The sequence below is a fragment of the Sabethes cyaneus genome, chromosome 3 (genome assembly GCF_943734655.1).
Source record: "Sabethes cyaneus chromosome 3, idSabCyanKW18_F2, whole genome shotgun sequence".
In the NCBI taxonomy this organism is placed as follows: Eukaryota; Metazoa; Arthropoda; class Insecta; order Diptera; family Culicidae; genus Sabethes; species Sabethes cyaneus.
In genome coordinates, this window is record NC_071355.1 from 45065803 (window position 1) to 45091872 (window position 26070).

Here is a 26070-nt window from a genome sequence, read left to right on the forward strand (position 1 = left end):
GTTTCCTAAAAATTAATATGGCCATTTCTTGATCTTTTTATTGATTGCATTCAATTTTCGTAATGCTAATTAATTTTGTAAATCTACGGCCTTTCCGTTACTTCCAAAACAATGAATAATTAGAACCTTACTCGAATGTGCAAATAGGTATTAAAATCCAATAACGCGCGCTGAGCAAAATTCACTGCAAAAATAATGATTGGTTGCTAAAATTCTGATTATTTTCTGCAAGTTTTTGGTTACATCATTAAAAATGATTTAAAACAGTTGTGTTAAAAAACTTAATTTATTAAATTTAGGTAAAAATGCTCGTATAAGTGCTTTTAAATATTACTGTTACGCCAAATAATCGGCACTTGTGTAAAGCTCAACCGAAACTGGCATCTATCACCCCTATTTTCGTGCAATGAAAGAAAAATACAAAACGAACGTGTGAGAATAATCGATTTCCTCATAAAACTCTATTTGAATTGCATATTTATTGGCAACTTTTCAGACCAGTTGCTAGGTTCGTGTCCCATTGTATACCAGTAAACTGCTCTGATTTTACATTAAACGTACGGGACGACGACGTTGTTGGAATACCTATGCTTCAACAGTTTTTTGACATGAATGTTTTCGTAGCCATCGTCGTCTGGCCGATATGAATAAATAACAACCATCCGCCTCCGACGTCTGCCAACTCTTGCAACGCGCAATCCGTTCATTTAGCAACGGCAGTAGTTTCATTCAACTGAACCGCATGCCTGCTCATGGATAGCATACATATTTGTTTCTTCTACCTATTTCCTGCGCATAATCACATGTAAAGTGGATATAACTTGGAAAAGAAGGATAACGTAGCAGAACTTTTATAGGTCATCAACAATGCGAGCCCGTTTATTTCAAACCTAACCTAGAATCACGTGTATAATGTTAACCCATTCATTGCTGTACGCATTTATGCTCCGTTCCGGTATGTAGACGAACATACTTCGCAAAAATCGAAGCAATCGGTGCTTCAAACCAAGTGAATTTTCTCCAGAAATCGAAATCTGTCACACGTTAGAAAAATCTTTCACCTAATTTTCTCGCGGAAAGGGTGCTTTCGAAATTACTAGTTTCGGAATTTTCTCCTTCAACTTGCACCATCAGTTCTGTTACGGGAAATTCGATAGCTCACTCTATTTCCTAACTGCACCCAAGTTTACCCCATTGAAATGGAAAATTGCGAAGTCGGGTAAGTTTGCTTTACTACCTGCTATTTCCTGACGTGCGATGTCGTAGATTACGATAGACTTGCGAGGTCATCTGGCACCTATTCGCCCGTTCTAGTTAGCTAATGGTGTTTTATCGATCAAATAAATACTAATTTTAACACTGAAACCGGCAACGGAACTGTATTCATCATGCATCGCGAATGAAGCCACGAAATACCATCTCAGGACTGTTTGGAAACTGCACCAGAAGAGTGCTGCGAGAATTTTGTCCAGTCACCGTGCGAGGGAGTAGCTTGTGACGATGGCGTTCCGTGTGACATCGTCGCCTCCTCTGCACCCGGGTGCATTCCCTGTGTAGGCAGCGTTTCGGAACCAGCCATGGCGGAGTGCTGCGGCGGAAACCCTGACCTGCCGAGGCAGCGGTCACAGGGTAACATTCCGCAACAGCAGTGCTACGGGTGCAATTGTGGCCGGCCCGATTGTGCTCCGATGAAAAAAGTGGTAAGTTGGGCGTGCAAATGTCCTTGAAATGTTTAGCAGTGTAGCAAAAAGTTACCATTTCAACTGATGACTTCGTCATACATCACAGCGCTACGTGCAACCGTCGAGAAGGCAACCGTGCAAACCAGTTCCATGCTATAAACCACCGGAAGTGGAGTTTCAAGGTGACTCTGTATATAAGACATCGTACAACGCGGACCCGGCCTCGATCGTTTGCAATGCGCGTCCTATGCCAATACCGCCTAGAAATAATCTCTCCATGGCACCGGGCTGTCTGGAGAAAAACACCGTTACCTCGGTAAGTTTACATGCCAACTAATGGTAAGTTATCAACTAACAACAAAAATACTCTTTTAAATCCACCTTGATTGTAGTTTTGTAGAATCAATTTCACTGGTTGAATCGTGGAATTGTGTTTAAACACTTGAAAATAACTTATAGTTACTTCAAGTATTTAAATTTATCTTATGAGTCTTTTAATATAGTTATCACAGGAAAATTAGTTTCGAAACACAAATCAAAAGTCGTTGTTTCATGTCAGCATCAAATTATTTATTTTTTTCGGTCTCATTCGTCATTTGTACATGGTCATGGTACAAAATTTAGCAATAATGAGATCGTATGCAAAATAATGCATTTGAATAAAACAGTTTGCTTTGCTTTTCCCGTGTAAATCTCGTAAACCTTATGGAAGAAGTAAAGCAAACTCTTTTTTTCTTACGGCCTAATAAAGTGGGTTTATTCACATTTTATTTTCAAATCTTGATTATTCAAAAAAAATTTGAATGGGTTAGCTTTAGAAAACTATCCATATTTTTACATTATAAGTTTTAATTAATTAATTGAAGAGACAATTTGTAATCACTGATACTAACTTCTACCAGCACAGAGCTGGGGTGGCTCTTGCCGTATCAAGAATTCCTGTCATTCGTTCCTGGGCTACTACGTCGTTCGTTGAGCGTCTCGACACACGCGACTCGGCTTCAACTTTGTCGATCCATCTAGTATGTTTCCTCTATTTCTGGTGCCGATGGGGCCCTTGAATAGAACGGATTACACTGCACAGTCGTTCGGCGTCTTTGCGACGTGGCCTGCCCACCATAGTCTCCTAACTTTCGCCAGGTGTACGATGGAAATCGCTCCAAGTAGTGCCTGCAATTCGTGATTCATACGCCTATGTCACTTTCCGCTATCCGTTCGTACTCCACCAAAAATTGTCCGCAACACCTGCTTTCAAATACGGCAAGTACATATGTATGTCTTCCTTAATTAAGGAAAATCACTGTCTCAAGTCCATAGAGTACTACCGGTCTGATTAGCGTTTTGTATATCGTCAGCTATGTGGGGTGGCTGCTTGGTATGTGGTATGCTCCTTGATCGAAGCGTCTAACAGAGGCAAAAGTAGGCTTGACTTCCAGCTTAAATTCGTCGTTGAATCTTCTTATTCGTATTGTCGTCGGTAATTAGAGATCCCAAATACACAAACTCATCAACCACTTCCAGTTCATCGCCGTCAGTTGTCACTGTCCGTGACAATTGTTTCTTCCTACTATATATGTGATATTCGACTCATTGATTTGTAACCCAATCCCACTAGCTTCCGTTTTTAGTCTGACAAAGATTGCCTCTGCCGTCCCAAGGTTTCTGGTAATGATGTGGATGTGGTCTGTGAAGGCTAGGAGTTGGCTACTTTTGCTGAAAATCGTACCTCTCGTTTCGATGCCCACTCGCCGGATTACTTCAATAGCGATATTGAATAACATACGGGACAGTCCATCCCCTTGCCTCAACTTCTGCGCGATTCCAATGGACTCGAGAGTGAACCCGAAACGCGCACATCACTCGCTCCAGAATAGCTTTAACCAGCTGTGTCAGTTTGTCTGAAAAATTGTACTCGTGCATTATCTGCCATAGTTGTTCGCGTTCAACTAGAGGGTTTTTCGGAGAGTAAAAATTTGATCCGTAGTAACACGAGCCCCCATAAAGCCCGCCTGATACTGCCCTACGAATTTTCTTGGGAATTGACGACGCAACAAAACTTGGGAGAGCACCTTGTTGACCGGTGTAATGCCGCGGTAACTACAGCATTCTAGCCGATAGTCATTCTAGCCGAGCGCGATCGGTGTAGACAGGACAGACCACACCTTCGATCCACTTCTCCGGAAGTTTCTCCTTCTCCAAAATCCGTGAAATTTTCTAGTGAAGTGCCGTTGCTAGTGGTTCTTGGCCATTTTTGTAGAGTCCACATCCTCTCGTTGATCGCTTTCCAGCCCATTACGCGATCCTGCATTTTGCCTATCACTACGAAGTCCGTTCCCAGCTTGTTGGTTGGCGCCACGGATCGTCCACACCTATTCACCTTTGCGGCAGATCTCCTGCAGTGCCACAATGCCGAACTTTCGGGGTTCCTAATGATCGAGCAGCACCCTGTCGCCACCTACGACGACAGTATGCCTCTTTCCCTGTTGGTATACAACCTTAGTTTCCACCGGGGTCGGTTACCCGATCTCCGCTAAGATTGTTCGTATTCCGGCTGGTACCACGAGGAGATAGGGATAGTAGTAGCTGGATACGAGGCTAAGGATTACTATGGGGCCTGTTTTACACAATATCCAGACATTTAGCAACCTACTCCGCTTGTTCCGCGCTACAACTAGCTTGTGGCTACAACCGTCAACAAAAAGGTTTTGAAACAGTAAAAGATAAAATCATACATTGCGTAACTTCATTGGGATATTTTACGGAACGAGACAAAACGATCCTGTACACCGACGCTTCTTCAAATGCATTGGGCGCCGTACTAGTTCAGAAAAACAGCAAAGGTATGTCTCGTGTCTCAAAAGCTTTCACTTCACCGGAAAAACGGTATGCCCAAAACCATCTGGAAGCCCTGGGTGCCGTGTGGGGAGTCAATTTCTCGTATTTTTTGCTAGGTCGTCACTTCATACTACGTACAGACGCTCAAGGAGTTGTTTTTATACATAATCAATTCCGTGAGAACTCGAAATGAGCATTGACCAGAGCAGATGGATGAATCTCGGCTTTATATTGCAGATGATGAGCCATTCAACGAGGCTTGTAGCCCGTGGGAAATTGCCAGCGTTGATTCTAATTGCTTTGGTTTCTTAACAGAAGCTGAAGTGCAGGAAGCTACCGCCAAGGATAAAATTCTTTAGTCATAAAAGCACTCGAAACATATAGCTGATGACCCAAATCAATTCGTAAATACAAGTCGCTGGCGGAAGATATGATTGTTTCAAATGGCGTCGTAATCAAAAGAGGCGTGAAAGAGTTTGGTGGCCGGGAATTACAGTCGATGCGGAAAAATGGGTTGAAGCATGTCAAGTATGCGCTACTACTGGTAAACCGGAAAAGCCTACCCATATGAAACGTGCATTTGCTCCCAAAGCTGCGTGGGAATCGATAGCGGTGGACTTTAATGGTCCATACGCAAAATTAGGTGGAATCTCAATCCTAGTATTGGACGACTTTAGATCTCGCTATCTAATAGCTCGTCCGATCAAGAGTACCGGTTTCGAATATACAAGGAAAATCCAGGAAAATATATTCGAGCGTGAAGGATACCCACAAAACATTAAAACGGATAATGGACCGCCATTCAACAGCAAGGATTATAAAGAATATTGCAAAGAACGTAGAATAAATGCCATCTTCAGTACTCCGATTTTCCCACAATAGAACGGCCTCGTTGAGAGTTATATGAAACTCATCAACAACGCTAGCAACTGCTTTGTCTTGTGGAACTAATTACGAAGCAGAACTTCAAGCCGCAGTAGATGCCCACAATGCGGCAGTCCATTCTGTAACTAAAGTAAGAAACGAGTTAAGCAGTGCCACCTATTTTAATCAGTTGAAAATAAATGAGCCGAAAGTGCACTTTTTTATTCATGTTTTCAAAATCTTTTGATAGGATCATCTTCACAAATCACTTAACCATACATTTGATTCACACAATTTATTGGGTTTCCGGCAAGAAATTTGATGAATAAAAAATTGTTGTTCAAAAACGAACATTTTTCAGCTGCTGAAGGCAATCGTTACTAACGAATCCATCACATTTTTCAGCACTGATTACAACCACTCTAAAAGTCAAGCACTCAATTGTCACATACCATATTATTCATTCTCTTTTTTTCTATTATCTAAGGCTTTGTCGCTAGCCGAAAGTTTTATTATTTTATAACAAAACTAAAAACAAATTCTGAATTGACGGAACCTGTTCACCAGTAGCAGCAGCTGCAGCAAAACTGATAAACTATTATGTTGCCAAGACACTGTTTCGGTTCTGGAAATAAGAATTATAGGTTTGAAATTAACTGAAACCTCCAATGGTGAAAACGTGGTTCAATACTTTCAAGAGAAATGTATGTTCATAATTAATTTTTCTTTATTAAAAACAACAGAAAAGACAGCTTTTTGAATAATTTTCGAAGATTTTCTCAGTGATTTAATGAAGCAACGATGTGTTTCAATGTTATTTACTTTGACAACACTGTTCTGAGTTGGACCGTGCGTACTGCTATGTTTACCTATTTGTTCTCCCACCATCCTTATGAACAGCGAGCGAGACGTCAAACTCGCAGTTTTCCATAAGAACACTAGAGAATAAAAGAGTGTATGCCCCGATAAACAATTTAGACAGATGGCATTTCACGCATCTATGCCGATACGTTATGCCGATTACGCATCAGATGCCGATTAGTAGGTCACGGATAGGAACGCGAACTTACTGAATAGGGGGAAAAGTTCGAGGGATTTTTTACGGGAACGTAAAAAAATTCAGATTTCAGGATTGCTTAAAAAAGCACCTTGAGGGTGAAAATATGTTCGGTCTGATCAAAATGAGTTCCACTGCTCCAACTTTTAAAGCGGAAAATCAAAAGTTTAGCACAACAATAGTGTCTTTCAATGGTAACAGCTTGAAGAACTAAAGATAGCAAGAGGATTGGTTTGCTGATATCCCCCACTTAGTCACCCCATCGCTTGTAATAAGGTAAAACAATCAGTGACCCGCTTAGACTGCTTAAAACCGGTTCTTTACCCTACCTCCTGAACAAGTTTTGATGGGCCGGAAGATAAGACGTCGCTTACCCTTGCTGGTCGGTGTTAAGTCAGATCACGATGAAAATCTTGCCGATTGCAGGGATTATCAAGCAAAATCACAGGCAAAAGAGTATGAGGATGCTTGCCGAAGTGCCAAGAAATGTCGCGTCAAGCCTGGTGATGTATTTAGTAATCACGGAACGAATGGTGCGCATGACAGACGACACAAGATTTGACCCGAGTTTACCGTCATTGAGGAGAAAAACGGTAATCTTATTCTATGTGACAATGGCGGGAAAATTTTGCGCAGGCACGTAACGCAAACCAGAAAGGTTAAAGAATTGCGGGACCGCGAACCAGAGGTGGAAAACAACACAAGAAATAACGCGCCGCTGTTGGAATCGAGACCGCAGCCCTCCAGATTATTTAAGGGGAAACCGAAAGTGGCTCAAAGATGGCTGGGTAAATGGCTACCATTCGAAGCATGTATTGTTTTGTGCCTTAAAAATGCATCTGTATTGGCAGAGCACGCTTTCGCCACGTAATCAGTGCTTCCAGCGCTGTTATAATTTCCTAAAACTTGTAATTCAATTTATCGATCTGCTATGTCTCAATAAATGCTCAGCAAAACATAATTGCTGATGGAAAATAAATTTAATTGATCATATAGATCATTAAGTGTTCATAAAACGTACAATCTGGAATTAGTTAATAGATATTTGGTTGCGCACATATTTCGTTGAACTAGCGATTTCCGGAAAAGCAGCAACACAGTATCAAACTTTCGTCACATCAATGAGCTTTTAAAGAGCTTTCAACTTTCGCCGCATCGATGAGCTTAGAGTGAAGTAAACAAACAAAACGCAAACGCAGGAATCAAAAACGCAATCCTATGCAAGCGGATTAATTGATCATTCTAGTGATCCTACGCATTATTCAGTTGCTGCTGTTGATTTTGATTGAATCGGAATGCCTTGATAAAGAAAACAAACCCTTTTTCGCGATGTTTGTAGTCAGTGCGGTTGGCTGCGGATCAGCTGTTTATGTTTGCAAGCTCCGCCATTTGACATATATTACCAATACTGATACAATATTCAAATAAACGTTTAGGTTTTTGACGAACACATGAGATGTACAGTACAGTGTTTGTCGCACTAACACAATAACGTTAGCCACTTTCGGTTCCGCCTTAAGCAGTTATCTTCAAGTCTGCGAGCGCGAAGATTTGGACCGTTGTAAATCTAAATAAAAAAAATCAAATCAAATTTTTATTTCAGAGAAGCGGGAAGATGTGGGATACGGGTAATTGATATCATAGTAGTCAATAAGTTTGTTGGATGACCAACGACGACGACGCCAATAAAACAACAACGACGTTAACAACACAACACATAACGATACACACAGCTCGACTACGACGCTAACAACACGACACATAACTACGACAACAGATACCGGATACCGGAAAATTGGATCATTCAACCTCGAACAGAGAAGTAGCCAACAAGCAGTTTTACCAGCAGGCTTGCAAGAAGACTGAAGCATGACTAGTCTTACTAGGTAAGATTCCACAGATTCCACAGGTAGTAAGGACGAGTTTCATATAACAGTCAGTGAAATTCCTGCTTCTGGTGCTATTGACGCTGTCTTCTGCATGCTTGTACTTCTTCCGTCGATGGATTCTATATTCAGATGTTCTGGCATCTCTAACATGTCAGTGTCGCAGTGATCATGCGGCTGGGATGGTTCTTCACATCTGTCGCACTTTGACATACAAGATTGAACCAGTGAGCTGCCTCCTTACCACCTGGCCTTGCAATTGATTCAATGACACCGTCCTTAATGTTGCATCCTAATTTCCTAATATTCATACAAAATTAGAAGGGTCGCTGAAGTCATATAACTCGATCACTGAAAAGGCCCCTGATGGCATATTGGAGAGACTACCCAGTTGGCCTCGCAGTATGAGACAGACAAGCGTATCGTCGTAAGTTCAAATTTCGACTGGGAGAGGCTGTGTTAGTCAATAGGATCGTAGCACTAGCGCCGTAATTATCTTCTACAGTTGGCTACGAAGTTTGTCGAACAAAACACCAGAAAATCAATTCGGTCGGAAAGTTGTGCCAGCACTGTGAAGCAAAGTTTTACTACTTTGGAAAGGGAGGAAGTGTCTGATGCGAACAAAATTTCGATATAGACTAAAAATATGTATGGTTGTGTAAGGGTAGGTGGGGCTCGCATCCACGCTCTTTCGGTTGGTACCCAAATGTTTTACTCGCTAAACCTAGGACAGGACGTGACAACTGGCTTCTTTTCAGCAAATTTTCGATACTTTTCCCACGTTGCCTAGCAGTTTTAGCAAGAGCTATGAATATGTTATTCTGGACAACACTGCTGAGTTTTCTTTTTGTGTTTTTTCATGCGTGCAAAGCTGTCCAATTCGGCCAATCAGCGGCTGGTCTAAGAATCTGCTACGAGTTGACATCTCTCGTATCAGTACTAAACTAATCTAATCCTAATTTTGTTTTATTCTCCCAATTCTATCATTCCCCGTATATGCACCATATACTTAACATGCGACGATATTCTTTTTGTATGACTGATTTTACCTTGATCATTTCGATGTCCCTTGCAGTGGTTTTTGTCAATCGATCTTGGAAAAACTATTACCGTTTTGTGTGGTATATGAAGGAATTGGAATGGTATCTTAGTTGGGTTGCAATAATCCCTATATTCTGCTGCTCGGCTGGGCATAGACTTTTTTACCAGGCGTACAGATGGTACAGACGATTTGTAGTTCATTTGGAGTTACCCGAGTAGGCGATCTGTATTGCAACCAATCAAACATCAAAGTAGAGATTTCATTTTTCCCGAAAATGTGAAAAACAAAAGGCAGTACAAAATAGAAGTGAATCGAAGAATTGGCCCCATATCCTACAACACTTTGAACCTGTATAATTTTTACATCAAATTAGACTATCGATTTATCGGTAGCACTCCGAGCAAAGCCATAACTGAAATCTTACCTTGCAATTATCTAATTTTAAAAGTATGCTTTCGATCCGCAAATCAAACATTCTAAACCAACTTTTATTTACTTTTAAGCTCATCAAAGCTACATTAAATTATATATACCAATTTTTTCCCAGCTGTCCTATCCCTGCTACAATAATGTGGAACGTCAAAAGCCGATTCTACCAACTGGAAACCAGCTGCTTGGGGCAGGTCCAATACAGGAAGTTACCACTACGCGCCACGACTACGTACCGAAAAGCACACCGAAACGGTACAAAATTGTACCCGAAGGACACATTCGTAGCGTCAGTGCGCCATTCGAGAAACAAACCGTCAACAAACTCTCGTATAACTGTCCAAACATGGCACACTTCACACCGGCTAGATCGTGCAAACCGGTCCGACATTATTCGAGATCCGAGAGTGGGGATTTTGTATTTTGTTGGTGTTTAAAACGTAATTGATTGGTCTTTGTTTTTTCAGTTCCAATGGAGTCTGAAACCACGAGCAAGCTAAGTTATCCACCAGTGTGTCCAGCTCCCAAAGAAGATCTTCCGTGGGCACGACGAGCTGCATACCAGGCTCCGGAAATAGCGATGGAAAACGATACAACCTACAAGAAAAGCTTTATACCCAGCTGCGCTGCGGAGCGAGTAAAGATGATTACTCCCTTCAATAACCTACATGTACCTGCTGATTCAGGCTTTGAATCAAAGACAGTCTACAAGGAAAGTTATCACAGTGCCTGTGGTGAGCGGCCTCCTGCGATTCGCCCCGTCGAACAGTTGCGAATTCCAAATCAGAAACTTCAAGATGACACCGTCTACAAGGTATATCCTAGCTATGTGGTAGATCATTCGAATTTTTATTGATCCAAAAATCGCAAAATTACCGATCAAAGCTACCTCTAGCATTTTGCGTGCACACTAAGTGCACACTAAGAGCACATTCATGCAAATATGAAGGTAATTGGGACGTTTCTCACTGGTTTTTGGTTTGGTCATGCGTACCGCTGCACGCGTAATGAATTAGTTTGTGTATATATCCAATTCAGAGCATGATAGTACCTGTAGTAAGTAACCTCTTTATTTATAATCCTCCCTCACTCGGGTTTACAAAGCGATAGGTGTGAATGTAAAAACGAACTAGTAATGTATAGTCGTTGGGCCTAACATGCATTAAAATTGGCCACATCTCAACCCGTTGAAGGATATTACAATTCATCCTTAATAATTAGAATCTGCCCTAACATTGATGTTGGGGTAATTTCTTTGCACAAATCAGTGGAGTACCCATGGGAAATGCAATGTCAGCTTAACTGTTTTAACATTTTGTGGCTAACATAAAAAAATTAAATAGAAGCCTCTCAATGAATGAGTTAAACATATTTAACGAACTTAGCAACATGCGCGTTAATAATGTAGATAAAACAATCACAGCTAAATTAAGTTGAACTTTAAACACGTTTTCTGTGAAATAGCCTGTTATAATAGTTACAACCAAATTACAATTTCCGAAAACACCAATAAATTTGTTAACGCTCCCTTAGCCGCATTTAATTTTACATTGACAAACATTAACATTACCGTATTATTTTTCAAAAAAACATAATCCAGAATGGTAACGCAACTCTCGCCTTTACAGCTCTCCTTCCCCGTATACTGCAATACGGAACGTCCGGCACCGATAGTTCCGAGACCGGCACCTCTCATAGGGGACGGACCAATACAGGAGATAACAACAACCCGACACGACTATGTCTGCAAAAGTGCAACCAAACGTGATCCAATCATGCCCCAGAACTTGCTGCATTTGCCAACTGGCAAACTGGAAAGCGACACCGTGAGCCGGCTGTCCTATCCGTGCAACAAAGAAAACATAATTCCAACGAAATCATGCAAACCTATTCTCTCATATAAAGCACCTGAGTGTAAGCTCTTAACAAAGTCATTAATTTGATTCTCCTGTTCATGAAAGTTTTATGTCCTCTATTTCCAGTACCAATGGAAAGAGAGACAACACAGAAGACGAGTTACATGCCAGTGTGTCCACCGCCAAAGGAGCACTACCCATGGGCTCAACGAGCGCGCTATCAGCCACCATCACTGCCAATGGAGTCGGAAACGACCGCCAAACTTAGCTATCCGCCGCCAGGATATTATCTGGAGGAAAGTTGCGAATCTACCGGCCCGGCCGGTCCGTGCTGTCAGTCCTGTGAACCGGCCATGGTAAACTGCTGTGCAAATTTGATGCCGGACGGTGGCTGCTTTCCCAGGGCGGCTATCGTGAGCTGAAGGCTTGACTACTGAACGAAATGGCATGTTTGTAGGAACCCCCAATACGTACTATTAGAATGAAAAGCAGAAAACCCAAATTTTGTATTATAGAAGGAAGAACGATTTCTTCGAGTAGACTACCTGTATTTATTGAAAATTTACCCTTGTAGTGTATATATTTAATGTTATCGGATAACAAAATCATAAATTCTGAACAAGATGCCTTGCTATGTGTTCCCGAAGAGTGAGGCTTATCAATTTAAAGATATCCCTGACCTGTGTCTATATCAGTCTTCGTGCCGCTATTTGGCACTATCTGGCTGCCAAGATATTGAAAGACTTGACCTTGTTGAGCTGGACTAACTGCGCCCCAGATGTTTTCGTGGTGTAAGCGGTAGAGTACACTTCGTTGATTTGCTTCAATATAATACGGAGGTTCGTGATATGGTCCATACATGATCAACCAGCAAGAATAGCTTTGATTTTCTCCGAAATCCAGGATGCACCTTTGCACCATATGTCGCAAAATGCCCTGTATCAGGTCCAGCAGTTTCGTAGATACTATTGAAGAGCTGATGAGCATTTGCGCTGACAATATGAAGTCAGCTTTCAGCATGACGAAAATGCGGTATATTCCAAGTGCTCTACTGGACTTCTTACCGACACTGCATTGATAAATGTGTTGTCTCAGCGCTAAAGGTAAGATGGCAGCTCCATCACAAGACTCGATAGCATGGCCCTAGTAAAGCAATCTACCTCACTACGAAAAATCGAGAGAATCCAAATCGGAACATTCGACATGGACGAAGGCGATGAAATAAGAACATGGATGCTTGGTACCTAGAATTGCAAAGCGCTGAATTACGTAGGTGGCGACAGGGTGTTGCCCGATCAGCTAGATCTCCGAAAGTTCGTCATCGTGGCCAAGATATCTGTCGAAAAGAACAACTATCCATATCAAACACCATCTTTGCAGGGTAGTTGTTTGACATTCCAGCAACATGCCCTGCCCACTGGGTTCGCCATAGAGATGTGCGAGTTCATGGTTCATCCTCCGCCTCCATACTCCGTTCTACTGTACGCCGCCGAAGATCGTTCTTAGCACTCGTCATTCGAAAAGTCTGAGCACTCGCAGGTCCTCCTCAAGCATTACCCATGTTTCATGCCCGTAGAGAACAACCGGTCTAATAAGCGTCTTATACAGGGTACACTTTGTACGGGGGCTTAGTCTGCTCGACCTCCAAATCTCACGGCTGGTATCATTGTCCACCGTTACCAGAGAGCCAAGGTAGACAAATTCGTCGACTACCTCAAACTCATCGCCGTCGACACCAAGCGGCGTCGGTCGGCCTCGGTTCCGCTGGCCAACATGCACTTTGTTAAATTAACTAATGTTTATTTGAGCATCTAAGTAGAATACCTTATTGATGCACTTTGTTTTTTAGACGTATTTTGTATTTACCTTTAAGCCAATCTTTTCTGCTTCGCGCTTTAGTCTCGTGTACTGTTCAGCCACCGCCACAGAGGTTCTGCCGATAATATCCATGTTATCGGCGAAGCAGACGAATTGACTAAATTTGTTGAAGATCGTGCCCCGCGTGTTGATATCCGCTCGGTTCATAACACCTTGTAGCGCTATGTTGAACAGTAGGAATAAGGACCATCACCTTGACGGAGCCCTCTGTGTGAATTCCTCTCAGAATCCGAACACAGCACTGTGTACCATCCATTGTAGATTTAATCAGTTTGATGAGCTTCCTGGGAAAACTCGTCCATGATTTTCCATAGCTTTTTCCGGTCGATGGTATCATATGCGGCTTTGAAGTCAACGAACAAATGGTGCGTGGGAACTCTGTATTCACGGCCCTTTTGGAGGATCTGCCGCAGTGTGTATATTTGATCCGTTGTAGACCGGCCTTCGACGAAGCCGAAGCCGAAATTCTAACAATTAGTCGGTGTATACAAACGGCCAGCTTTTCTGGTCCCATTTTAAAAAGCTCCGCTCTGATGCCATCTTTTCCAGCTGACTTGTTGTTCTTTAGCTGCATGATGGCCTTTTTAACATCGCCTATCATTGGGGCTAGCACCTCTTACCCGTTTGTTGCACCATCGAAATCGCTTTCCCCGCCGCCATGGTTCTCCGCCTGGGCGCCATTCAGGTGTTCGTCGAAGTGCTGCTTCCACCTATCGGTCACCTCACGATCGTCCGTCAGAATACTGCCCTTCTTATCCCGACACATTTCGGCTCATGGCACAAAGCCTTTGCGGGATCCGTTCAGTTTCTGGTAGAACTTTCGCGTTTCCTGAGAACGAGTCAGCCGCTCCAACTCTGCATATTCTTGCTCTTCCAGGTAGCGCTTTTACTCCCGGCAGAATTGGTTTCGCTGTATTTTCTTCTGTTTGTGTCTTTCCACGTTCTGATGTATGGCACTGCGCACCTTGACCGCCCGCGCGGCGTTCTCCTCAACCATCACTCTCCTACATTCATCATCAAACTAATCGTTCCGTTGATTCCGGGCCACTTGCCCGATGGAGCTCTCCACTACACTACTGATGGCTATTTTGATGGTGTTCCAACAGTCCTCGAGAGCGGCTTTGTCCAGCTCGTCCTCTTCCTGGAGGCGCAACTTAGAGTGAATGCACGTAGTTTGCGGCGACGTTTGGCTGCTTCGGTCGCGCGAGATCTAACCGAGGCTGGCGTCGGTAGCAAATGTTGTTCACAACGAAGAGTTTCGGGCGCATTTTAACCATCACTAGGTAGTGGTCCGAGTCAACGTTAGCGCTTCGATAGGATCTGACGTTGATAATGTTTGAGTGAAGTGCCGACAGTCTATCAAAACATGGTCGATCTGCGAATCTGTCTGATTTGGATTTGATTTGTAGATTGTATTTTTAAATTTTTAAAGAATTTTTAAGAGTGGGTGTATCCACTCAGTAATTCCATGATAAGAAATGCTCCGCTTTTGTTCAAACTTTGCGTGCTTGTTCGTCTTCTGAAAACTTAGGGTACCCCCTCCTTTTGGAGTGGTCTCAAAAATCATCATCCTTGCCCACGACTAAAATACTATATTCAAGTCGTGATCCTTGCCATGAGACCTTTTTTTAAAAAAATCATAACCTTTGAATCACTCGACCAGGGGTGTGAAATAGTCAAAATTTTGCGGACTAAATCGAGACTAAACATCCATGGATGGCGACAATATTGTACCAGCTAACAAGTCGAAAATAACAGCTAATAATAGTTAAATTATCTGGTAAATGGCTGGATAATGCGGAATATAAACCCCTTAGTAGTCGTTAGCCTCTTATCCAGCTCCGATCCCGACCTCCTCGTGGTACCAGGCGGAATACGAGCAACCTTAGCGGAGATCGGGTAACCAACCCCGTTGGAAACTAAGGTTGTATATGGAAGGAGGAGAAGGAGGTATAGTGAATCTCGGTACTATAAGATGGCAGCCCTATCGCGAACTCGGTAGTGTTGCCCCAGTACGGCTACACACCTAAACAAAATAACTAACAAAATTCAAACAAATTCGGAGTGGAATATTCGGCATCGACTTAGGCGACGGAACAAGGACGACAAATGGAGACTCGGTACTTGGAACTGCAGATAGCTAAATTGCGCATGTTGCGTGCGGGTGCTGATTGAACAGCTGAACCCCGCAAACTCGGCATCCTAGCTCTACAGGAAATCTGTCGCAAAGGAGAGAAGGTATGAAAGATCCGTGGTGGAAAGACCCAGTTTTACCAGAGCGGTGGTACTACCAATGAACTGGGAACGGGCTTTGTAGTGTTGGGCGGAATGCAGGATCGCGTGATAGATTGGAAGGCGATCAACGAGAGAATATGTGTATTGAGGATAAAGGGCCTTTTTTCAATTATAGCATCATTAACGTGCGCTTCCTGCACCCAACGATGAGAAAGAAGCGCTCTACGCGAGGCTGGAGGCAACATACGACAGCTGCTCGTCACGGGGCATCAGGATCGTCATCGGGGATATGAACTCCCAGGTCGGTAGGGAAGAAATGTATAGACCGGTGGTAGGACCCCGTAACCTGCACACCAACACGAACGATAACGGCCAACGATGTATAAACTTCGCAGCTTCCCGAGGCCTGGTGATCCGAAGCACCTTTTTCCCGCGCAAGGATATCCACAAAGCCACCTGGAGATCACCTGACAAACGTACAATGAATCAAATTGACCACGTTCTCATAGAGGGCCGGTTTTTCTCTAACATCACGAACGTACGCTCCCTACCGGGAGCGGATATCGATTTTGACCATGACCTAGTAGCAGTGCATGTACGCTTAAAGCTGTCCACCGTATACCGGACACGTCAAAGCCGCCCTCCTCGGCTGAACATCAGGCAACTAGATAACCCGCAAGCTGCCGAGAACTACGCGCGAATACTGAATGAGGCACTGCCTTCCTCCGAGGAGTTAGGCGCTTCAAACCTCGAAGACGGTTGGGGTAAAATACGCTCGGCCATCGGAGAGGCCGCTACCACGGCACTAGGTATTGAGCCTCGGAGTACACAAAATGATTGGTTTGATGGGGAATGCCAACATGCGGTGCACCGCGGTGGAGGAAAAAAACTGCTTGGAAAAATTAGCTAAGTATTACCACTAGAGAGAACGTAGCCAAATACCGACGAGGTAGGAACCAGTTGACCACGATCCTGAGGAGGAAAAAGTGCCAAAAGAAGAACAGAGATCGTGAAGAATTAGAACAACTATTCCGAGCTTATGACACGCGCAAGTTTTATGAGAAGGTGAACCAAACTCGGAAGGGCTACACGCCGAAACCCGGCATGTGTAGGGACGAGGGAGGGAATCTAATCACAAACGAGCACGAGGTGGTCGACAGATGGAAGCAGTTCTTCGATGAACACCTCAATGGCGAAGTCGTAGAAGGAGGCGGAACGGAAATTAACCTAGGAACGCCTATTTTCGTACGCATATTAGAGTAACAAATGAGTTATATGTACCTATATATACCATGAAAAATCGTATCTGATGCACAAATCTAGCCTATGCGTACTAATTTGGAGGCCATATACGTACTACAAAATATACGTTAACAATTCAACTTTATAAATCTTTGTATGCGATAAGACCCGACTCAAAGCTATTAGTTTTATAATGCTATACAATTCTATACTGGAAGTCGCAGTTCACCCAGGTAACCAATAAGCATTACCAATGCTATTTACATGCAAGCCAATAAGCATTTAAGTCACCTTAATTGCTACTTTGGCAAAATATACAGCTACTTTACTGCTAACCCTCTTATAATGCTGACAATGCTTGTTACCAGCTGATTACCGACAAGAAAATTTAAAATAGAATTTTGAATGCTAATTTACAACAGCTACGCATTCAAAAAGCTAATATAGAGCAGCGTGCGGTACTAAAACGCCAGATATGCTAATAAGCGATTGATTTACTGCTTATGGTAATGCTGATTGGTTACCTGGGCAGTCACTTGCTATCGTCAAATACGACAGAATATAAACTTGTGTGCATTTCATTAGGCTATATTTACGTGCGATGAGAGCGGCGGAGGCGTATGAATCACGAGCTACAGGCACTGCTTGGGGAGACTACCATCGTGTATCTAACGATAGTTAGCAGGCTACAGTGGGCTGGATACGTCGTAAGAATGCCGGATGACAGTGTGACGAAAATAGTCCTCTTCAACAACCTTACCAGCATCAGGAACAGGGGGGCCCAACGTGCACGATGGCTCGACCAGCTCGAAAGCGATTTGCGACTTCTGAGACGACCTGGAAATTGGCGATGAGTGGCCCAAGACCGAGTTGAATGGAGACGAGTGCTTGAAACAGCACGAGCCACTCCGGAGCCAAAAGTACCAAAACCAATGAGTGAGGGACAATGTTTGTAGTTTGACAGCCAGGTAACCCCTCTGCACTCGACCGATTTTAATAATTTTGATAGCAAATGAAAGGTGTGATGATGAGCTTTTAAAAAATTATAATGATAGCTTTCTATTAAAAATACTGGACTAAAACCCAAAATTTTGGTTATTTTCAAAATCATTGAATTTTAGAGTTTTCAATGAAAACTGTTCATGTTGTGATACCTAAAATAATCCCACTTTTCCTGAAAGTCTGAAGTTTTTTACATAGCATATCAAAATTACAGAAACGTTTCTTTTTTTGTTTTGGAGACACTTTTTTTTAAATAGTATCAATTATTTTTGAGGCCACCCTGACGCACTCGGTGGAAGTACTTTTTATCATGGAATTGCTAAGTGGGGGTGATGGTTGTGGTCGGAATGTCTAACACAAAAACCGAACCGAGAAAGATGGTGACCCCGGGGTATGGCCCGCATACGGTGCTTGTACGAGGTAAAGGAAGATGCACGGCCCGTTGGAGTACAAAGTGAATGGAAAATTGTTGTCCAAGGCAGGCGATACTCCACGATTATTATCCTTTCGATGCTGGATCGGTAATGGTCTGTTGCCACAATAAACACTATGTTTGAATTTATTCAATAAATGGAAAATCAATAAAAAAAACAATACTCGTATGTTTCCTTAGAAGTTTTAAGTTTAGAACTGGTTGAATTTAGAAATTGAAGGAACGTTCGATCTAGATATGAAAACCATTTATCATTCCTTTTTCTCCTCCCTTTCACTCTATATTGAACAATAATACATACCGGAGACCGTAATCATAATCACTGTTCAACTGCCGGTCATACACCTTTGTCTATCTTAACTCACTTCAACACATGCTACTTTCGAATTGCAACAGGCATTTTTTTTCTTTCCATGTTTTTTGGGAGCTTCTTTTAAAAAAAAATTGAAACTTAACGGATGTGGTTCAAGTCTTCTGCGTGTTTCTAGGAAGAGTAATTATATAAATATATTGGATTTTCAAAAATTCACGGAAACCTAAAATATTTTCAACATAACGCTTCAGAAGGTTGTATCGATTGACGAATCTCTGGGAATCAACAGGCCACAAACAAAATGTTTAAAATAAAACGAAGCGTGTATATTTTGCCTTCTCGTTTCAGGAATTCCAGTTTCCAGATGTTGCCTCCGCTGGTTTCGATCTAGCTGTTGGTGTTGATAGCTCTAGTGGCTTTTGTTGTCGAATATTTTGATATACTGAACAAATCACGAATGAAGTGAAAAATTTAACTGCTCTTGGTGCTACTGAAAAGTTTTGCTGAGCCGCTGCTACCGCTCTTACTGCTGCTGCTGGTTTGCTGGAGTTTGCTGGCCGATCATATGGCATCGACGGCGTCGACTTCCTCCTCCGAACTGTACTCGTCGCCGAACTCGATATCGTCGTCCAGGTCGTTGTCGACGAACGTGACTGTGTCATTGATGCGCACCGATTCCGGAAACTCGCCGTAGGTCTTGAGATTTCGCGCCTCGTCCGGTGTGTACTTGAGAATGACATCCGCCTTCGAGTTCTGATAGTCACGCAGGCCGATCAAAATGATATCGCCCTGGTTGATCCAAACCTTCGACAAGATGAGAACAAAACGAGGTGGACTGTTAGTGCGGGTGAAACCGAAATTTATTTTATTTGAATGAAATGAAATTGATAAATCTAAAACCATTAACTTCCAAATTTTTTGATAATTGAACTTATGGTTTGGAATTAAGAAATTGATATTAAGAAATGTGAAAGAAAGAAGAGTGTGAAGAGATTTCAATTGCAATTTGAAAATCTAAGTAACGGTATATAATCCATCATATCCTTTTTTCGGGTTATCCAGCTGGTCGCTTAATAGCGTATATAACTCTGCGCTGGGACCTTATGTGATGTCAACAGTGTCAGGGAGACCTCAGACATCAGTTCTACCTGACGAGACAGGCAATGTCACTCACTAAAACACATGTAGAGCCCCAAGCATAGCCGACATGTGTATGCCCGCCGGCGGAGGCGTTCCGGCCCTGCGCGGACTCTATGAACTCACTCTGAGGTTACTTTGCCAAAGGCCGGAATGTCATACTTTAAATAAAATGATGGTGATGATGATAATGATGACAATAATGATGATAAGAAAAATGATAGATCGAATTTGTAAATGTGCTTTGCCCTGGACATCTTGTACTACTTGAGTTATAAAATGGAATATAATACCGTGTAATTCGTCAGCCCAACCAAACACCGGTCTTCGACCGCGCGCTCATTATCGATTTTCCAACACAAACAACCACAAACGAACCAATAGGAAAACAAATTTTGGACCGTTAGTGGCTATCAACTTATTAGGGCAAATTTCATCTTACATCCCTCAGCATTTGAGCACTGTCCCGACAGGTCTACAAGGTAAATTAAGCGCAGCACGACCTGGACGTTCGTGGTAGTAGACAGGAGTTTTAAAATATAGATTCGCACCCGCCTCCCAACCCTCGAAACCAAAGAGCTAGTGCACAATATCTATACCCGAAATTCGTTACAAAACACCACAAACCGACCGCTAGAAATATTATTATTGTGAATTGTACATGTAAAATAGTACAAGAATTGATTTAATTTTCCCATCTGCTACCTTTGCACCACTATTATTGCCCGCAATCATTGTAGAATGCTCCCTTGGCATCCAAACCAGGTATCCCGCTTACATCCCCTTACTAACTCTAAGCCCCGCCCTACAAAAGTACTACAAAAGTTCAAATTAATGGACAAAGTAGTCAAATCCCCCAACAAAAAAAGCCCCCGGCCGGACCCAATCAAACCGGCAATTTTCAAAGATATTTGTGACAGCTGTGATAGATAAGGATGAGTCCCAGAAACATTCATCTATTATCTATTATCCGAGATCCCCATACTGGCCTTATTCTTAAACGGAATGAAAGTACTTTCTGAACGATGCAACAATCACATTTGGTAACTTTTTACCCCAAGGGCCACTTGAAATCAGAGGTATTTTGATAGGTACCCACATTCAGAAGTAAACGTGACCGCTGTTCATTTACTGATTAGTTAAAAAGCCCTACAACATGTCAAGGTTCAGTTTTATCGTAGGGGGTATATAATCCATCATATCATAATATACTTAAAAAATTTAAAAATAGTAGTAGTTTATGCCCAGTAAAAGGCAGGGGCACATTAATAGTTTTTATTCATTTTCAGATTTTCTAATATTATTACGTTATATCGAGGCAAAAATTGCGTTCTATCGAGTTGCTCATGCTAACTAAAGTCATATCTAGTGTATTTACTCTAGGTACCTTTCAATTAGGATAGTAACATTCTGATGTATCATAAACTGTTGTGAAGACAGTCACAATCAAATATTAGATCGATAGAAATATATTACAAATCGCAATAAAACAAAATTTTCAGAATGATTACCCCAAAGAAATTTGCTGTATTCGTCTGTCTAACGATTCTCTGTTGGTAAATCATCTATTTACTACAGCTTAATAATAACGACTGATTTTAATAATCAAAGTGTATCAATTCGGCTTACGTCGCAAAATAGGTATATATTTTGTGCATTGATAAAGTGTACCAAGGCAATAAAAAACAAAAAAAAACTCAACTTGCATTTTTTTCGCCCGTGAAGGATAACGAAACGATTGTAATTAATAAGTAACAGTAAAATCAACAACAAATTTACAATTTCGTCCTAGAAGATGGAAAATGCAAATATGTACCTACATTGAAATATTTTTTCGATTCACCAGTTATGACGTCATTGTTTTTACTTGCTAAAAGATCTTTGTAGGAGGAAGGAGGCAAGGTAATGAAATGAGGAGTCGTAATAAATTTGCTTTTTGCTAGGTCAGCAAATTCAGACAGTGCAGTGATTAATATATGAGAGCGATTTGTTCACTTCAAAACAAAGGATGTTATTTCCTGATACAAAACACTAGCAACCAGAACGTACCTTTTTCCGCAGTTTACCTCTGATGTGACAAAGTCGCTTAACGCCGTCGAAACACATCGCTTCCAATCTGCCATTGCCAAGCATTTTCGTGACCTGTGCGTATTCCTGCTCGTCCTCCTTGAAGATTAGCTCACGCTTTTCGGATTCATTTTCATTCTTACCGCGACGACGGTTCTTGCCACCTTTTCCCTTATTCTTCGGCATTACGGTTGCAACTTTTTCAGGGTACTGCCCGCAGTTTTAACAATGAAATTTCTTAGCAATACACGGAACTTACTGGCAAACGCACTAATGGCGATCAACCTCGCACATGCGAAAAGAGAAAGAGCCAGCTTCTCGTACAAAATGACAGCACAGTACAGGATCAAAGTAAATTGATATATACCAGGTATGTGACCATCGAGGGTTGCATTAGTGTGTGTAGAAAGAAGAAGAAATAGTTCTGAAATATGGTGGAACTTGCATGAAAATTAAAACTAAATTAATTGTAATTAATGAATGCAGCTATATTATTCCAGAGAAATATTTGAACATTTACAATGAAATGTAAGGAATATATTTTAAAGTCATTTGCACTTGTAGCCTTCTTTATTATGCGTAAAAAATTTGAGAACATGGGTGACTAACTATTTCGATGTGCAATTGAAAAATGAATTAATGTTTCTAATACTTCACGATCAATACGGTATACGGTTGCTTAAATTAAAACACGTTCCATCCAACATTTTGCTTGCATGATGCTCTTGAATATCTGCCTTTGATGTCTTCTTTTAAAAAATAGTTTTATTTGAATAGATGCTTGTGCTACTGCTTGAAAATCCTTAAGTTGAAGTCACTGTTCCAAAATGATACCTTTTTATCATAAATTTACCGTCTCAACACTACGTAGAAAACCATAAAAAGTAATCTTAGATTGCTACAAAACAGTCTTAGAAGATAATTAATACTTTAAAAGCTTACCAGAAATCAGACGAAAAATATCGCGGGCGGATAACAATGTTGCTCATGCTGCTTATTGAACAATCATGTTCGAGCATTTTTAAAAAAATCTTTTTTGTTTTACTACTTGTAGGAAAGCGATATAACGACATCTTGATACCGTTTTGACGAAAAAATTTCCGCTTGCAATTTGGAATGTTGCACTTCATTGTATTCATGAAAATACATACTAGAAATAATGTTCTAAGCATAAACATAAAAACTGTGAGAAAAAAAATAGACAAATCTTGCGTATTCAACGATTTTTTTAAAAAATTAACTAATTTTCCATACAAAATGCTCGAAATCTCAGAACTAGTGTAGATGTGTTAGTGCAAAGTGTATATGACAGCTCGCATTGTCATATACCTGGTATATATCAATTTACTTTGGTACAGGATGTCATTTTCGTGTTGGGGAGTATGCAGAGTACGTAACAGCAAAAAAGTGAGTGCGTTCAGTTTAAACAAGGTAAATACAAGTACAGCCGGAGTTTGATGGGAAATCAGCTAACTGGCACCTTTATCTCATTTGCTTTGCGTTGACGAGGGCTAACGTCAAGCGGGCTCAGGAGTCGTGGGCCCCACTGACAGCTGAAGAGCTAACTTGCGTGAAGAGGTGCGAATATATGATTTCTCGTTTACGCTAACGCTAACATGTTGGCATCGAAAACACGGCTGCCTACCAGCTACTTGTGGGAAATAAAGCTTCCTGACAGCTCAAGCACCCACACTAGCGAACACGAAATACGCGTGTATATACATGATGTTTACCCACGGGGTAAATCACTTCCTGCATAAATATTCAATCCACCTTTTCGCGTGCTTAATGGCGGATAGTGGGCGCAACTTTTGGAAAATATTTCAATGCTTTTGGCAACTTTGCTAACGTACGCTTAACAGTTTTGCAAGGGGAAAATGTCAACTTGACGTAAGCAGAGTTGCCAAAAGCATGTTATTTTTTCCGATAGTTGTACCCACAAGCCGTAAAGCCCTATAAATGTATATCTTTATAGGGCTTTAACTAGCCGCCATTAGGCACGCGAAAAGGTCGATATGTGATAAATATATTTACTATTTTTAATGTGTCCACCTAATCATAACAACTCTATCCACAGCTCAAGATCGTATTGAAAAAGATGGAAACTTTCGTAAAATATTCATCAATACGGGTAAATATATTTAGCACCCGGGTAAAAGTATGAAAATATGCATAAATATATTTATCTTCTATCCAGCTTTTTACGAGCCGTAATGGCGGACGAGTTCGTAATATTTGAACAGCATCTTTGACATTTCACTAATACATCGCACATCTTGTTTCCGCGCGTTCACGGTAAAACTAAAGGAATGTACGAAAAGAAAACGTGCGATGTATTAGGGAAATGTCAAAAATGCTGTTTAAATATTACGAACACGTCCACCATTATGGCTCGTAAAAAGCTGGATACCTATCCAGCTTTCTACGAGCCATAATGGCGGACGTGTTCGTAATATTTGAACAGCATTTTTGACATTTCCCCAATCCAGCTTTCCACGAGCGATAATGGCGGTTATTGAGCACAAGTGGGCACAATCTTTTGACATTCATTGGAGGAGCGTCGAGTTCGCCCTGACGGAGTTACTATGGAAACATCCATGATTGTTTGTTGTTCGAATCAAGGTTCGAATGTAAAAATGTAAACATTGTTCAATTTTGTAGATCAGCTAAAGAGGAACATAATTGAACGGACAAGTTTTATGAATTGTGGCTTCGCAGTGTTCGGATCAGGGAGAATGGCCAAATACGCAGCGGAAAGTTTCTTATCAAAACGACACGCTGTTCGAGAGCAAACTTGGCAACGGTTCGACTAATATGAAGTTCAATGTTCACGTTTGCCTCTGAGTGCATTCGAATGTTTAATTCGCACGATTGTAGAAAGTATCCTGAGCCGGTGCTTTCAGGAAATTATGGCCACAAACCACTACAAAAGTTTGAATCCGTTCAATTATGTTCCACTTCAGCTGATCTGCAAAATGAAACAATGTTTATATTTTTACACTCGAACAACAAACAATCATGGATGTTTCCATAGTAACTCCGTCAGGGCGAACTCGACGCTCCTCCAATGAATGTCAAAAGATTGTGCCCACTTGTGCTCAATAACCGCCATTATCGCTCGTGGAAAGCTGGATACATCGCACGTTTTCGTGTACGGAAAGAAAACGTGCGATGTATTGAAGAAATGTCAAAAATGCTGTTCAAATATCACGAACACGTCCGCCATTATGGCTAGTAAAAAGCTGGATAAAAATGAATTTCTGTCTGTCTGTCTGTCGGGATGTTCCTTATAGAATCGAAAACTACAGAACCAATCGGCGTGGAAATTCGCATGTAGAGGTTTTTGGGGCCAGGGAAGGGTAGTCCGACCCCATAAGGGTTACTGCTGGCGTGAGACAGCGCAGCATTTTATCACCGCTTCTGTTTCTCAGTAGACCAAATCGAGGATTGCCTTGGAATCCTTCAACGATGCAGCAGCTAAATGACCCCGACCTAGCCGACGACATTGTCTTGCTCGCACAACGCCGAAACGATATGCAAAGCAAGTTAGATGACCTCTCCGAGAGCTCCCAGGCAGCAGGTCTCACAGTCAATGTAGCGAAAACTAAGTCTATGGTAGTGAACACTGACAATCCACCCAACTTCATAGTTGCGGGACAACAAGTTGAGCAGGAAGACGCCTTTCAATATCACTAGACAATGCCCGATGGTGGTACCAAGATTGATATAGCCACACGAATCAGGAAGGCCAGGGGTCCCTTTGCAGGTCTGCGAAACATTTGGCGCTCAAACCAGATCATTATAGTCGCGATTTGGTTTTTTTTGTGGGATGTACAGCGCAGACCAACGTACCTTAAAAGCAAGGTAAAGTATATTTCTAGATAGAATTAACAAAAGGGCGAATGTCGCAGATGTAAACAAAACGAGTGAGAGTTATATTTTGCTGGAGCAGCATAGGAAAATCAACTCTCACTCGGTTTGTTTACGCTTGCGACATTCGCCCTTTTGTTGGTTCTATCTTCATTTCTTCTGTCAAACACAAACTCACTAACGCAACCTTAGTTAGGCTGTGAACCATTTCGCGAAATTTTTAACATTTTAGTTAAAATGTG

The 26070-nt window shown here is 41.8% G+C and overlaps 2 protein-coding genes across 2 annotated transcripts; one reads left to right on the forward strand and one right to left on the reverse strand.

The window, feature by feature from the left end:
* The first annotated feature begins 1199 nt into the window (after positions 1 to 1199).
* LOC128739543 (stabilizer of axonemal microtubules 2-like) lies at positions 1200 to 12073 on the forward strand. Its single transcript, XM_053835036.1, has 7 exons — positions 1200 to 1219; positions 1406 to 1700; positions 1789 to 1998; positions 9914 to 10202; positions 10263 to 10609; positions 11424 to 11709; positions 11778 to 12073. Exons 1-7 carry the CDS (start codon positions 1200 to 1202, stop codon positions 12071 to 12073), a joined length of 1743 nt encoding a protein of 580 aa, XP_053691011.1.
* A 6827-nt stretch (positions 12074 to 18900) lies between these two features.
* Positions 18901 to 22259, reverse strand: LOC128742542 (eukaryotic translation initiation factor 1A, X-chromosomal). Its single transcript, XM_053838940.1, has 2 exons — positions 21941 to 22259; positions 18901 to 19558 (listed from the first exon to the last, which is right to left on the reverse strand). The coding sequence occupies exons 1-2, from the start codon at positions 22142 to 22144 to the stop codon at positions 19316 to 19318; spliced, it is 447 nt and encodes a 148-aa protein (XP_053694915.1). The 5' UTR covers positions 22145 to 22259; the 3' UTR covers positions 18901 to 19315.
* Between the last annotated feature and the right edge of the window lie 3811 nt (positions 22260 to 26070).